General features: G+C 43.8%; 1 protein-coding gene across 13 annotated transcripts in view; it reads left to right on the forward strand.

Moving 5' to 3' along the window:
* CACNA1B (calcium voltage-gated channel subunit alpha1 B) overlaps window positions 1–13,165 on the forward strand; it is a 311,364-nt gene that overhangs the window by 170,601 nt on the left and 127,598 nt on the right. For all 13 annotated transcript variants that reach the window (XM_075439769.1, XM_075439758.1, XM_075439760.1 and 10 more), the window contains 3 exons: window positions 592–801; window positions 9,449–9,561; window positions 12,938–13,050. In XM_075439769.1, coding sequence (XP_075295884.1) covers window positions 592–801; window positions 9,449–9,561; window positions 12,938–13,050 — 436 coding nt within the window. The remainder of the gene's footprint in view (window positions 1–591; window positions 802–9,448; window positions 9,562–12,937; window positions 13,051–13,165) is intronic.

Below are 13,165 nucleotides of genomic sequence, written 5' to 3' on the forward strand. Positions count from 1 at the left end.
GACTGGGCTCAAAATGTAGCTGAGATGGCAGAATGGATACAAATGAGTAGCTGCGCCCAAAATACGATGCATGGAGGCAGATTGAGCCCTCTGCTGTAGAAATACATGAAGTCGGAGAGTAAAATAAGGAGACTTCACTCAATTCAGCATAAGGGCTGAATCTTTGCCTGGTCCTTGGAGCAGGGGAAATAGGAACCAGCTTTCCCATTTCCAGCTACCCAGCTCCAAGAGGATGTGCTCCACACCATGGGTAGAGATACCACTGTGCCTGGTACTTTCTGTGTCTTCAGTCAACTGGGAACCCAAAAGTTACGAGTTAAACTGGGACAATCAAGATTGCTTTAAGGGATTGGAAGCCCAGTTTCTTTAGATGATGGAGCTGGGCATTCATTCATAAGGTTTAAAAATCCTGGCCTTCATCCCTCACAATGCCATTACAAGCGAGACGCCCTTGCTCAGTCCATAGTCAATGTGCCCAGCTTTCTGCTCAGCTGTGTTTCTGGTGCTTGGGAGAGGGTTTGTGTGTCCAGGAATGTCCTCCGGCCTTTTGCCTGCCAGAATGTGGTGTGGTGACTCCTCTTTCTGTCCCAGGGTCTCCTTTTGCCCGTGCCAGTTTGAAGAGCGGGAAGAATGAGAGCTCGTCCTACTTCAGGAGGAAAGAGAAAATGTTCCGGTTCTTCATCCGGCGCATGGTGAAAGCTCAGAGCTTCTACTGGATTGTCCTCTGCGTGGTTGCCCTCAACACGCTCTGCGTTGCGATGGTGCACTATGACCAGCCGGAGAAGCTTACCACGGCGCTGTGTGAGTACCGGGCATTCCACCTTCCCTCTAACGAGGTTTTGCATTTTTGATTGCTCTGAGCACTGCTGTGGCATCTCCGTGAGGTCTGTTTTTGTGGCTTCCCATGCCAGCCTTAGAGCAGGGTCAGAAATGCATTGTGTGGTTCTAGTAACTCGAGTACTGGAGTCATACCATTCAGAAAAAATCCACCAGGGCATGATACCGGTTTGAGATGATGTGGGAATGTGATCTGAAACTTCAGGTTCAACCACTTGTTAATCGTGTAACACTGCAGGAGGATTTCCTGTAGCAGGCTTTATGACATGGGGAGGAATGGCCGCATACTCGGATAAAGGCGAATTCCTCTGTTTAATCAGCAGCTGCCCAGAGAACTGCAGATTTCATGCCACTTTGCAGCTCATGTCCTTCTGTGGAAACATGTGAGTGGTGATAGAAATGATACCATACATAAGATTATATGTGTGCAAAAGCTTTATTTTAGCTTGGTTCCTCTGGTCACCTATCAGTTTGAACTTCAGACAGTCTAGAAGTGCTTTTGGAGTGTGTTTTGTTTCTGTTTTGGGTTTTTTTTTTTTTTTTTTAATTGCATATTGTTCTACCCTGCACTGAATAATCAACGAAGGCAGCTGTCTGCAGTCAGAGCCTTTACACATCACAGTGTTACACTGAGGTAGCAGACTTGCTCACAAAGCCCGTTTTAAAAAAATGTGGAATGTGAAGGACAGACCTTTTTTGTTTATTTTAATGAAGGTTGTAGGTTATGATTCCTAGAGCTGGAAAACGTGTAGAAATGGGTAAGATAGGTGTATGGTGGCACTCAGTGTGACACTGCAAATTTTTTCTTCTGAAAGGAAGAGATGGAGAGTTTGTTTCTGGGAGACAGAGCTATTGCTTTGGCCACTTCGGAATCTATTAAACAGCCAGGAACAAATGTTTGGTTTAGTACTTGATAATTAGATGTGGCTAGCTCAGAATTTGTTAAGGAAAACTTTTGAAGCAAGAGAATAGAAGACTAGGGAAAAAATGCAGAATATTTCAAACAGTCTGACTTAACAATTTTGGCTTAGATCATTAAAGATGCTTATCTACCTAATTATCCTTGATTTCTGTATAAATTAGATACTTAAACATTTCTAGTCTGAAATCCTCAAGCCTTACCTTATTATAAGGAAGAAAACTTTTGAAGTTTTTTTACAGACCTAAGAGGTCAAGAATACTCTCCGCTCTGACTTCAAAAGTCTCCTTATTAATGTTTGCTGAAACATTTAATACCACCAGGTAACTGGAGCTGTTAATGAAAGATGCAGAAGACAGACATTTCTTTCAGCGCGGCCCCCCCCAAGATTTAGACTGAAGAGAGACAGACTATACAGCAGAGAAGTCAGTCTTGCTTATTCATTTCCTAAATTTAACAGAGGAAATAATAAGCTAGATTGGCAGGGTAATTAGAAGTTTGAGGCTTAGGATTTCCCCTTGAATTAGGACTAAATGTCTAGAGAAAAAAACACTTTAAGTCCTTCAACTCAAAAAAGAAGGCTTCAGGTTTCTAAACTCAGTTTCAGGAAGACCTTATGCAGTAACTTTTCTGAAAGAACGTTAAGAAATCTGTGAGCTGGCAACTTCTACTTAATGTTCATATGAGAGCTGGAAGTGATGTTTCTGTGGATTAGAATTAAAGGTACGCCTCCAGGTGGGAAACATATCTGGGATGGAGGCCGCAAATTAGGTTCCCAACCTACCTTAGCTGAAGACAAAAAAAGAGGGAAGGTTGAAATTGTGTTGTGTCTGGGATCAGGGTTTGGGGTGGATCCTTCTTTCAGGAGCACTGGATGTGTCCATAAATCCAATATTGTGAATTAGTTTCAGAAGATGCGTATGGGTAGCATAATTTAATTTCTTGGTGCTAGGGTACCACCTGGCTAAGAAATAGTGATCCCATTGAGTTACTTTTCATGGGAAAGTCAGAAAAACCCCAAAGAACTATGTGTTCTCGGGAGTTAAATCCTCAGCATCCTCCCAGCCATAGGTGCTCTCCTGTGTCTCATCTGCCCTTTGTATGTCTTTGCAGAATTGCACTGCTATTTACTGTGAGACAGGAGTGTCCTTTGTCAATGAGGAAACACCTGGGCAGGTGTTTCACAAGCCAGTTCCTTAGACTCACTAAAAGAAATACTAATGGCTACAGATAAACACTGCTAGAAACACCGCTGTGACAGGTGAGGGGCAACACGGACGTGGGTCACAGCCGAAGCTGAGTATCTCAGGAATCACAGGCGTTGTAGATGTTCTTGATTAGGTATAAGCATTGGGTCTTTAAACAGAATGGTACAAGATTAACAACTGTGACACAGAGAATAAAAGCCAGAGATGCAGAATGAATCATCATCACAGAAATTTTAAGATTTAGGGTGGTGGTGGGGTTGATGGTTTTGTTTTGTTTTTTTTTCTTTTTTCAGAGAGAGTTCTTCCCAAAATGAGAAGCAGAGGTGCCATGCGCTCATTCTGGGGAGAGTTGTCTCTGCTCGGTCTTACAGCATAGTGTAATAGAAACTCTGGGAAGAAACCTATTTTAATGTAGTTTTCAGAACAAAGAGCTTCTAATAGTGGTCTACTGAAATGGCTTCCAAGTTCAACCTCTTAAATCGTAAGAGTCCCATACCTCCAAACCCTCCCAGCTTTTCACGGTGACGAGCTGTAGTATTGTATTCATGCCTGTCTTTGCACTGGTGATGACCTAAAGGTTTCTGCTTGCTTTCCTGGGGGATGGTATAGTTTTCACAGTATGGTCTTTCCTACTAATCTATAGTTTAATACTGAATGCAGGGAATATTTTATGCCTTATGGTACATGGGTCTTTGCATGGACTAACTGGTTATTTCTTTATTGCTGCCACGGTAAGACTGGGCTTGGCCCCTCTCACTCCTGCATGTGCTGAACCGCAGCCATCCCGATCAGCCCTGCAGCAAACATGTTGGTGAACGAGCCCCGCTGTGGTTCAGCCCTGGAGGAGAGCTCCTGGAAAGCCCTGTGCTGCCCAAGATTCATGCACAAATCCATTAGATATAGGCAGAACATCATATCACAAAACCAGGGGATTTCAAACAGCTCCTTGAAATACCTGGCAAAATCCTTTAACTGTAAGAGTGACAGAGTTTTAAAATGGCTTTGAAGTTAATCCGTGATGAGTGAACTTCACTACAGAGGAGCAGGACTTGGCTGATTCGACGTACAGCAAGAAAGAAATAGCCGATTCTAATTATGTTGTTTCATGGAATGTGCTTGGAAACGAACTGGGGAGGAGTGTTGTGAGTTGTAGCAGTGGGAGAGGAGTGTGCGAAAGTCTGGGAGGATCCGCTAAAGGCTGGAACCCTACCCAGGCACCTCTAATTCAATTACACCTGTCCCTCTGGGGAAAAGTTTAATTACATTACAAATTAATTTTACTTAAAGAATGGTTGGTAAAAGCCTACGGGTCTGCATTGATTTATTCTTTTCTTTTAACTTTTCTGCTGTTGAATTGCTCTGATTAGCTTTCTCTGCTTGATATTCCATATTGCTGCAAACTGCTTTGAAAAAGGAACTGTAAGAGCTTTAGAAAGGGGCTTGGGATTTCTTTCGTCTTATTGGAAGAGCTGATGAGAAATTCTTTGAATTCTTGAGGTACAGTGAATAACAGGACATACTTCATGACCCTGTAATTATCCCTAAATTAGATCAGAGATTTTCCTTCTCTGCGTGGAAAGGACTCCAGTGCCACATTGCAATAGGAGTTTTCTCATGCTGCACATGGATACGTCGCTTATTCTGCTCACCAAAGCATGGACCTTCAATTAAACAAGTTGCAGTTTCCTACAGAACTATATATTTATACAGCCACCCATGATTCTTATTTGTTTGCTTTAATTTCCACCATTGCTTGTATTCTCAGAAAGAGCAGGCTTCTCTCAGAAGACAAATCTGTAATCTAACCTAGAAAACTGTTGCTGAGATCTAGTGGCAGCACAGATGCATCTTCAGCAAAGAGGACAACAAACCAACAAAATCTGTAATGTGCACACACGCTGGAGGTGCAGCGTTAAGGGTTTTTCAGTCAGGACTGTGCCTTTTAAAAATACATGCTATGGCTTGAGCAGAAGTTGTAAGTCTGGTGTGGAAACAGGTGAATGCATCTCCATGCCCTGTGCTGTGCAGGAGGCCAGCAGATATGGTGGTGGTCTGGTCTTCCTGTGGCTAAAGCTGTGGAAGAAGGCTGGAACCAGAGCTCTCTGGCCTCCCTGGGGCAGGCTTTAGGGACCATGGTCCGAAGATTTTGGGATTGGATCACTAAGGTTTAACTTGGGAGCCCTCTCCTCAGGCTTCCCTTCTCCTGTGGCTGCCCATCATGAAGCAGGTCTCTTCGTGTTTCTCCATCTAGCACTACAGTGATCCTTAACTTGCCACTAAATTTACATCTGTCTAAAAACAAGATCCAGAATATCTTCTTTCCAATAAATACAACATTTCAGTGGTGCCCATCGACAGGACAAGGGGCAACGGGCACAGACTGAAGCAGAGGAAGTTCCAGCTGAACATGAGGAAGAACTTCTCTCTGAGGGTGACGGAGCCCTGGCCCAGGCTGCCCAGGGAGGTTGTGTAGTCTCCTTCTCTGGAGATATTCAAACCCCGCCTGGCCAAGGTCCTGTGCAGCCTGCTCTGGGTGACCCTGCTTGGGCAGGGGTTTGGGCTGGGTGACCCACAGAGCGCCCTGCCAACCCCGAACATTCTGTGATTCTGTGATTTGAAAACAGTATTTTAGCCATAATGGCTGAGAATGTCTTCCCCGTGTGCTGTGTGATGCCAAGCCATGTATTTGGTACAATTAGGCCTTTTTTTATGATGTTGTATTTGCCTTTGAAGTAGATACCCATCTCCCTCCAGATATAAATATGCAGCATTTGCAATACAAGGAAAAGGCTTGCAGAAGTGAGCATACTTATTTTTGTCTGCTGAACATTTCACGTCTACTTTGTCAAAGAGGAGGAAATTTTACTTCGCTGAGGTTCTCCTCTAGGTTGGTTTAATGTATGAGGAGGATGAGCAGAGGAAACCAAGTTGGCAGCCTCGGCACCTGCTCCTGATGAAATTGGATGTGGAGTTGGGGCAGAAATGGAATTAATCCATGGGTAATTGACAAAAAAAGAGCTGCCAACTATCTAATTCAAACGTGTGGGGCAAAAAGATCCCAGCACGGCCTTTGCCAGTAGCACAAATTTGAAATTAAATAAGAGTATTTGTATCAAACTTTTTTTCCTTAAATCACATTACAAAACGCTGCTGCTTAAGGCCGATTAAATTACATGTGGGGTCTGAATACCAGGAGGTCCAAACAATGAAATTGCATTTTCAATTATATGGGCAGGGCCATATCAGAAAAAAAAACGTGTTTCTGATCCGTCTGCTGGAGAAGCCGATTCATTTTGAGTCAATTCCTTCTGCCCAAGAAGTTCACTATGTTCATGTTTTCCTTGCCGCCATCCTTGTCCTCATAGTGGTATGATGTGTAGCACCCGGTGTCTGCTGAAATATAGCTGTCGCTGCCTGTTTTGAACTCGGCTCTGGCTGGAAGTCATCAACAGTGAAAGAACAAGCTGGGTGGCTCTTTCAAGAGCAGCAGAAGGAAGTTGTTTCTTTAATGTTCTGAGTTTCTAAGGTTTCCTACTGTTTGGGGTTTTTTTTCATTAAATGTTTTTTTGATTCTGTTTTACTTAGGGCATTTGCTAGCTTTTTTTCTCCTATGATACTCTGGTTTTGCATGTCTGTTTGCAGGATACATCCATCCAATGATGGAACATTGCACTGGTTGATACCTGATTTTTGTTGATGCTTCTGCTGGATGAGTGACTGAACATTAATCCTAGTTTCTTTCCTCCTTTTTCATCTTTTAAAAGAATAGTAATTGTCTTGGCAAAGTGTCCTGAGATCTGTTGCTGAAAATTACAGTTAAAACCTGTATTTTTATTGTTATTCTGTGAAAGAATGTGGCGCATACCTGAAATGGAACCCCTGAAGGTGAGTCTGGTGGATAGATACGAGGGTAAGGATGTCCCTGCCTGAGTGAGACATGAAGCAGGTGGAGGTTGTGCCGTGCTTTCCGCAGGTCTGATCTGCAGCCCCTCCCAGCGATTTGAAGTTTTATCTGCTGACTAAGCAAGGCCACCAGTTTCAAAGCACTGGTTTGAAATATCAGTCCTTGTGTTAGGGAGACTTTACACTGAAATAATTGCAAGAAGCACCATCAGGCTTGCTGAGCTCTGCTGAGCGTGAAACCGAAAATGGGAGCGATAACTTCCCAGCAAGGGAGAGACTCTTGTCAGCACAAACGCTGGTGCGAGCTTTCCCTCTAGGCTAATCACTGAAATAGGTGAGAGCGGCAGCACAAAGTCTTCCACGTCCAGAGAAGATGCATCTGCTGTACTGGGGGAGTTTTGCCTTCTGTTTCTTAGCATTTCCAAAGTACGTAGGGTGCAGCATGGACGCTCAGAATCTGGCCTGGAAGCTAGTTTAAGGTTCTGATTTAGAGGGCCAGCTATATTAATTCTTAAGGATTTTAACATTCTTACTACTTCATAACTGCAATGGTTTTAATTACCTGCAAGGAAATCTGATACTACTGAACCTAAGATTTTTAAAAATTTTGTGTTTTTATAATATTGGACTTGTCAGCCATCTCATTTCATGCCTGTCATTGGTTCACCTGGCACTTTTCTGGCACACCCTGCTCTTGTGTAGTCAGATGGATTGCGAGTGTGACTGTGGAGAACACCCTACTCTGGGATCCCTTGTGCTGGAAACAACTGTTTGCTCGCTGAGCAGCTGCATCTGATACCAGGAAGGAGAGAAAAGTTGTAGAGTGTTGCAGATGTAAACGTGCTTCTCCTAGCAAGTTCCAGGCTCAAACAGAGCGGGAGGTGTGCTGCTCCTGCATGTGACCAGGCCTTCCCATGGGTGCTGAGATCCCGTGGACGCAGCCTGCCTCTTGCTAGGAAAAAGGCTGAGAAGTCTGCAGACCTCATACTTCATCATCTTATTTCTCAAATGGGAACATTTTGCCCTTGCCTGCTTTAACAACTTTGCTCCTATTTCCAAGGAAGGGTAGGTTACACGGTGCAATCAACACCCGCCTGTTATTTGCTCCCCTATTGCAAATATTGGCAAAAGTGTCCTTGTAGGCTCCTCACTGACATGTTAATAAAACCTGTCTCGTCTAGTTAATACTGGATTTCAATTAACATTATGCCCATGATATTTCATGACTGCCTTTCATTTAAAATTTAAAACCCCTTTTTATTTTTTGATAGTTAAAACTGTATTTGTCAAGCAAATTTAAAAGACAAGCAGCAATGCGAGATGGACCTGGGCCAGCCGCGTTCATTCAGTATGGAAGTGTGAGACAGTGAGTGGAGTGAAAGCCATGCAGTCTGAAAGGACCCTCGTTTCCTCCTCTCTCTCCCCACACTCATTAGCTGAAGTCACGCACTGTAGGAGGTATCCAAAGCAACTGGCATTTGGCATTCTCTAGTGCAAATTTTCCTTGCTGCAGCTTGTATCCATTGCCCCTTGTCTCTGTGTGTGCACCTTTGTGCAGAGTTTGGCACCATCTTGTCTGTATCATTCCTGGAATCATAAAACTGAAATTGCAGAAGATGACTCTCCAGTAGCATCTGCGCTGCTACAGCATCCGAGAACCTTCTGTAGTGCACTAGGCAATGGGATTACTCTCCACCCTTTGAAGTTTGATTCTTTTCCTCATCTTTTCTCTAGAGGGAGGGGTTTGCCTTATGCTGCTTTGTTTGTTTTGGTAGTGTAGAGAGTTTTTGCCCTTTTCATGTTTGTGTTTGTACGTTCCATTGTTTCTGTTGCTCATTGGCCTCCAGATCTAAACTTGCATGATTTAAAATGCCAACGGCAGTGTTTTCTGTAACTTCAAGTCCTAAAAACTTGATCTGCTATGTTCTTTCTACCCTTTCTTTCAACATAAGTGATACATTTTCCCATCAAAAGCTTCACAGCTTTTGCCTGTGATATGTGACGCAGAAGGAAACAGAACTTGCTCTTTCATAGTTATATGGCTATACAGGCATAAGAAAAAGAAATGTGACTATCTGCTAACAGTAGACACAACACCTCTGAATATGAGTACTCGGAGGCAGCAGTTCTGTCAGGTACGAAGGTATTTTTGTCATGAGAGGATATTACAAAAGCTCGCACCCCGCTCCCAGAAGTGCCCATCTCATGTAGGTACAGAAGTCCCAAATGTACATTTGCAAAACGTTACTGCTGCAATTAAATTAGACCTTTAGAATTACTAGCTCAAGAGCTTTCTTTTGAAGTTCCTTTACAAAGATAAGAGTATTATTTAGTGCTCATACCAGTGCTCTTGCAGTACACATGAAACATTGCCTTCACAGGTGTTGAAGGCTGAATACAGCTCATGTGCATATAGAAATAATTATGCAAAACTGTCCTCGGGGTCTCGTTTGCCATTGCAAAGGGATTTTCTTCTGGCAGGAGACAGTCTGTGTTGTGAAAAATTACCGTTGTTCCCCACATGAAGAGATCTGCCTACCAAGGTCTTGTGGACTCATTTAACCTCTTTTCCCATTTCCAGATTTCGCAGAGTTTGTTTTTCTGGGTCTGTTCCTTACTGAGATGTCTTTAAAGATGTATGGACTGGGGCCAAGAAATTACTTCCACTCTTCATTCAACTGCTTTGACTTTGGGGTGAGTAGGCTTCAGCTGTGTGGACGAAGTGTGTGGCTCTCCCATCACTGAATGGGGTTGGGCGCTTAAGTGTGAGTGTGGAAATCCATGGGAAACGGTGCTGTAAGCGTGTCTTCTGTGGGGAGCAGTCATTGTATAAATTAGCTGCAGTGAAACACATTAAGCTTCCCCTAGTTATCATCGTTCTTGAAGAAATGTGACAGCTGGGGATTTCATTTCCTCGGTGAGCTGCAGGGTGTTCGCAGCATCGGCACCGGTAAATGCTCTGATTACTGAGAGATTCTCTCTCCCATTTAAATGAGGTGATTGAAAGAAAAAAAATCCCCATGCATCTTACTGCTCATCTCCCCTATCATCAGTTTAATGGCCTTTACCTCAAGATACACAGGCAGCACTTTTCAGACATGAGTGCTCAGAAGTAGAAGTCTAAACACACAATTAGGTGACAGAAAGGCTATAACTTACATCCTTTTATTACAAAAGTATAGGCTCTCCCCTTTCTGCAAAAACTATAGCATTAAATGGCGAATAGTGGGGCCAGTTTTGACTCCATGTAACAAAGAACATTGCATGCAGATGTTAATTTATTCATTAAAAGCTATTAGGCTGTAATCTGTCCTCACAGAGGTTAGCTCAGCTTCCCTTATCTTTAGTTGGGCTGAGTACTGCATCCCAGAGTGGGAAATGGTCTGGGAATTTTCTTTCTCAAAGCAGATACAAAGCTTATGACGCTGCCACAAGCAAGGGGAAAACAGTTCAGTTCATTGTACCCATCATCCAGCCCTTCTCTCCAAGATTTAGTCTGTTGTTTCTAGTCTTTATCTGCCGAAATGCTCGGGGTGATTCTTCTCCCCCATGGGGCTAAAATCCCCTCTTCAACACTGCTCCCACAAGGTAGGAGGTATTTTTACCTTTGGTAAATGACGACTCCTAGATCCAAGAGTACAGCTAAAGCTAGCTTCTCTTTCTGATGGTGTCAAAAGGAAAGCTCAGAGCTAACCAGACTTTCAGATTAAACCAGCCACCCCAAGAATCACCTGTGTCCAACTGACTGAGGTGCTGCATCAGGCTGCCCCAAGTGTGGGGCTCTCCTCTCTGGGGTGTCCGCCACAGCTGGCAGTGGCTCCAAGCGTTGAAATGCATTGTGCTGCTCCTTCAGGCTGCGTAGCCCAAAGGATAATTAATGCACAGACTCTTAGCTATCATGAGAGGAAACCAGAATGCAAATAACACGGATAATGTAAGATGACTGGATGTCTGCACATTCAGGGTTGACACCTAATCTGAGGGGCAGAGAGGCTCCCCGCAGCTGAAGGCAGCCAACTCACGGAAGAGTGTAACTGTACTAGAAAGACGTCCTGCAAAGGCTGGGTTGAAGAGTGTGCCCGCAGAATACAAGGGGGCTGACACCCAGCTTTCACTAAATTCAGCGCCTGCCCAAAGACCCAGCTTCTGTAATCTGATTCAGAAACATTTGCATGCCAAGAAATATTGCTTAATTAGGCTTTTAAGGGTATCACTGTCATTAGACAATGCAAACAAGGCAGACACTAGATCATTGTCCTTCACCAATGGATTCAAGTAGGCTCTGAACTGCAGCCAGCTTGGCTGCCAGGTTCCCTGGATTCTTGTATCAAGGGTTCTCCTTCCACAACAAGAAGAGCTGGTACCTGATAGTCATGGGCAGGTGATGTAGAAGCTTGCATTAAGCAAGAGATAAACCTACCAGGTCTCTCTGTGTCATGCTATGGTGAATGCAGCACTGGCAATAAGCTTTGCCGAGTGTTTCCCAGGAGGTAAAGCTGTTATCTGTTTCTAATTTCTCCTCCTTCAGAGAATCCGCTGGGATGGTACTTGTAGCTGTGTTTCTTCCTCCTCACCCACCTTCCAGCCCCTGGAACTAATTCAGCTACTTACCCCCCCTGGAATATCACACGGGTCTTTAGTCAGTTTAGTTTGACAAACCATCCAGATGAAGCTGTTCAAATGCAGAAACAACAGATCAGAGCAACATCAGTCTTGGGAGAAACAGTCCAGTGGGGTCTCATGTGAAACAGCTCCCAGGAGGCCATGCTGAGATGCCAGGAAAATTAATTAGCAGTGCAACATGTGGAGGGTCTAAGGAAAGGTTTTTGCTGATTCATGAGGGATTCCCAAGACTGATAGACTGCAGGAGAGAAATTTTATTTCCTTCTTTTTGTCGTGGGAGCAACTGGATGAGAAACTGTTGTGTGTTTCCCTTTCCCACTACATTTTTTTGAAGCTCAGGGTGCAGCATTTCTTTCAGAGCAGCTTCAAGCAATGCTGTGATTTTCAAAAGACACCCAGGTTTCTGTTTGTGAAAAGGGTTTCCAGCACTGCTCAGGTACTTGGACACAGCCCTGCTTGCCCTGCCTTCCCATTAGCACTCCTTCTCACAACACAAACCAGCTGCTCACTGGGGTCCAGTGATAATGTGTTTATGATGTGTTTCACGCAACTGGGGGCCACAGTCCACGGGAGCTCTGAAATGCTAGGTTAAAGCGAGTAATAACAGCAATTGGCAGCAAAATGCCTGTCTTCTCTTATTAACCACACAGTAACCTGTGTTGGCGTAATTCCCCTTTCCAGTTGTGCTTAACCCGTTACTATTTTGTCCTTTCTGTAATAAAGGTTTGAATAGAAGATTTCATTATCACTTGACATTAATTCTCCTGCCAGCCTTAACACGAACAAACAAACAAAACAAAACTTAAAAAACCACCTTGATTGAGGACAATTTTTTCAATAACTTAAGCTGAGGGGCTGGCAGACTATTGGAGGTGCATGCTAGAGGCTTTGCAAGATCTGTTAATAGCTATTATCTTAATTGGTTTCCTAAAGACTCTCAGCTGGCAGAAGTTTCTGGTAGCTTTTGCCCAGAGTTAATATTTAGCTGTTCTTCAGTTGTGGGTGAAGACTTTTGCTGCTTCTGATAGGCAGGAGAGGATGAGGCAGTGTCCCCCTGCATCGCTCCAGGCTGGACCGACCAGGTGCAGGGAGTGGGAAAGTAAAGTGTTGGCTTTTGTAGTTGAGCCAGTGTAGAGGTGAATAACAAAGAATCATGGTGTCCTTCAAAAACAGGTTATTTTTAGGTAGTTCACTTGCTAGAGAAGAAAGCAAGAAGTTCCTATCTGTGACTCCCTGTGCATCTGTCCTCCTTCTAGGAATTGCCCTTTTTTAGGCTGGACTGCGAAAAGTTGCAGTGCTGTTGGCTAATTCATGATTTTGCTGAAGCCTCAGTAAAAAAACCATTGCAGCCCAAGCTCTGATTCTTGTTCTCTCCTCATTTTCTCTAGCAGAACCACAAAGAACTAAGCAGAAGTTTGGGCTTATGTAAAATGAATTCTTCTTGCAGGTCATCGTGGGAAGTATATTTGAAGTTATTTGGGCTGCAGTGAAACCGGGTACCTCATTTGGCATCAGCGTATTGAGAGCGCTTCGACTGCTGAGGATTTTCAAAGTAACAAAGTAAGTGCAGCTCATTTTCCACTCACATTAGGCTTTTAGGACTGTATGAAAGTTTTATCGCCAGTGCCACGGCAAGTAGTAGTGCTTTCCATACTTGTAAAAAAAACAAACAAAC

Source organism: Opisthocomus hoazin, chromosome 19 (assembly GCF_030867145.1).
Source record: "Opisthocomus hoazin isolate bOpiHoa1 chromosome 19, bOpiHoa1.hap1, whole genome shotgun sequence".
NCBI classification, from domain to species: domain Eukaryota; kingdom Metazoa; phylum Chordata; class Aves; order Opisthocomiformes; family Opisthocomidae; genus Opisthocomus; species Opisthocomus hoazin.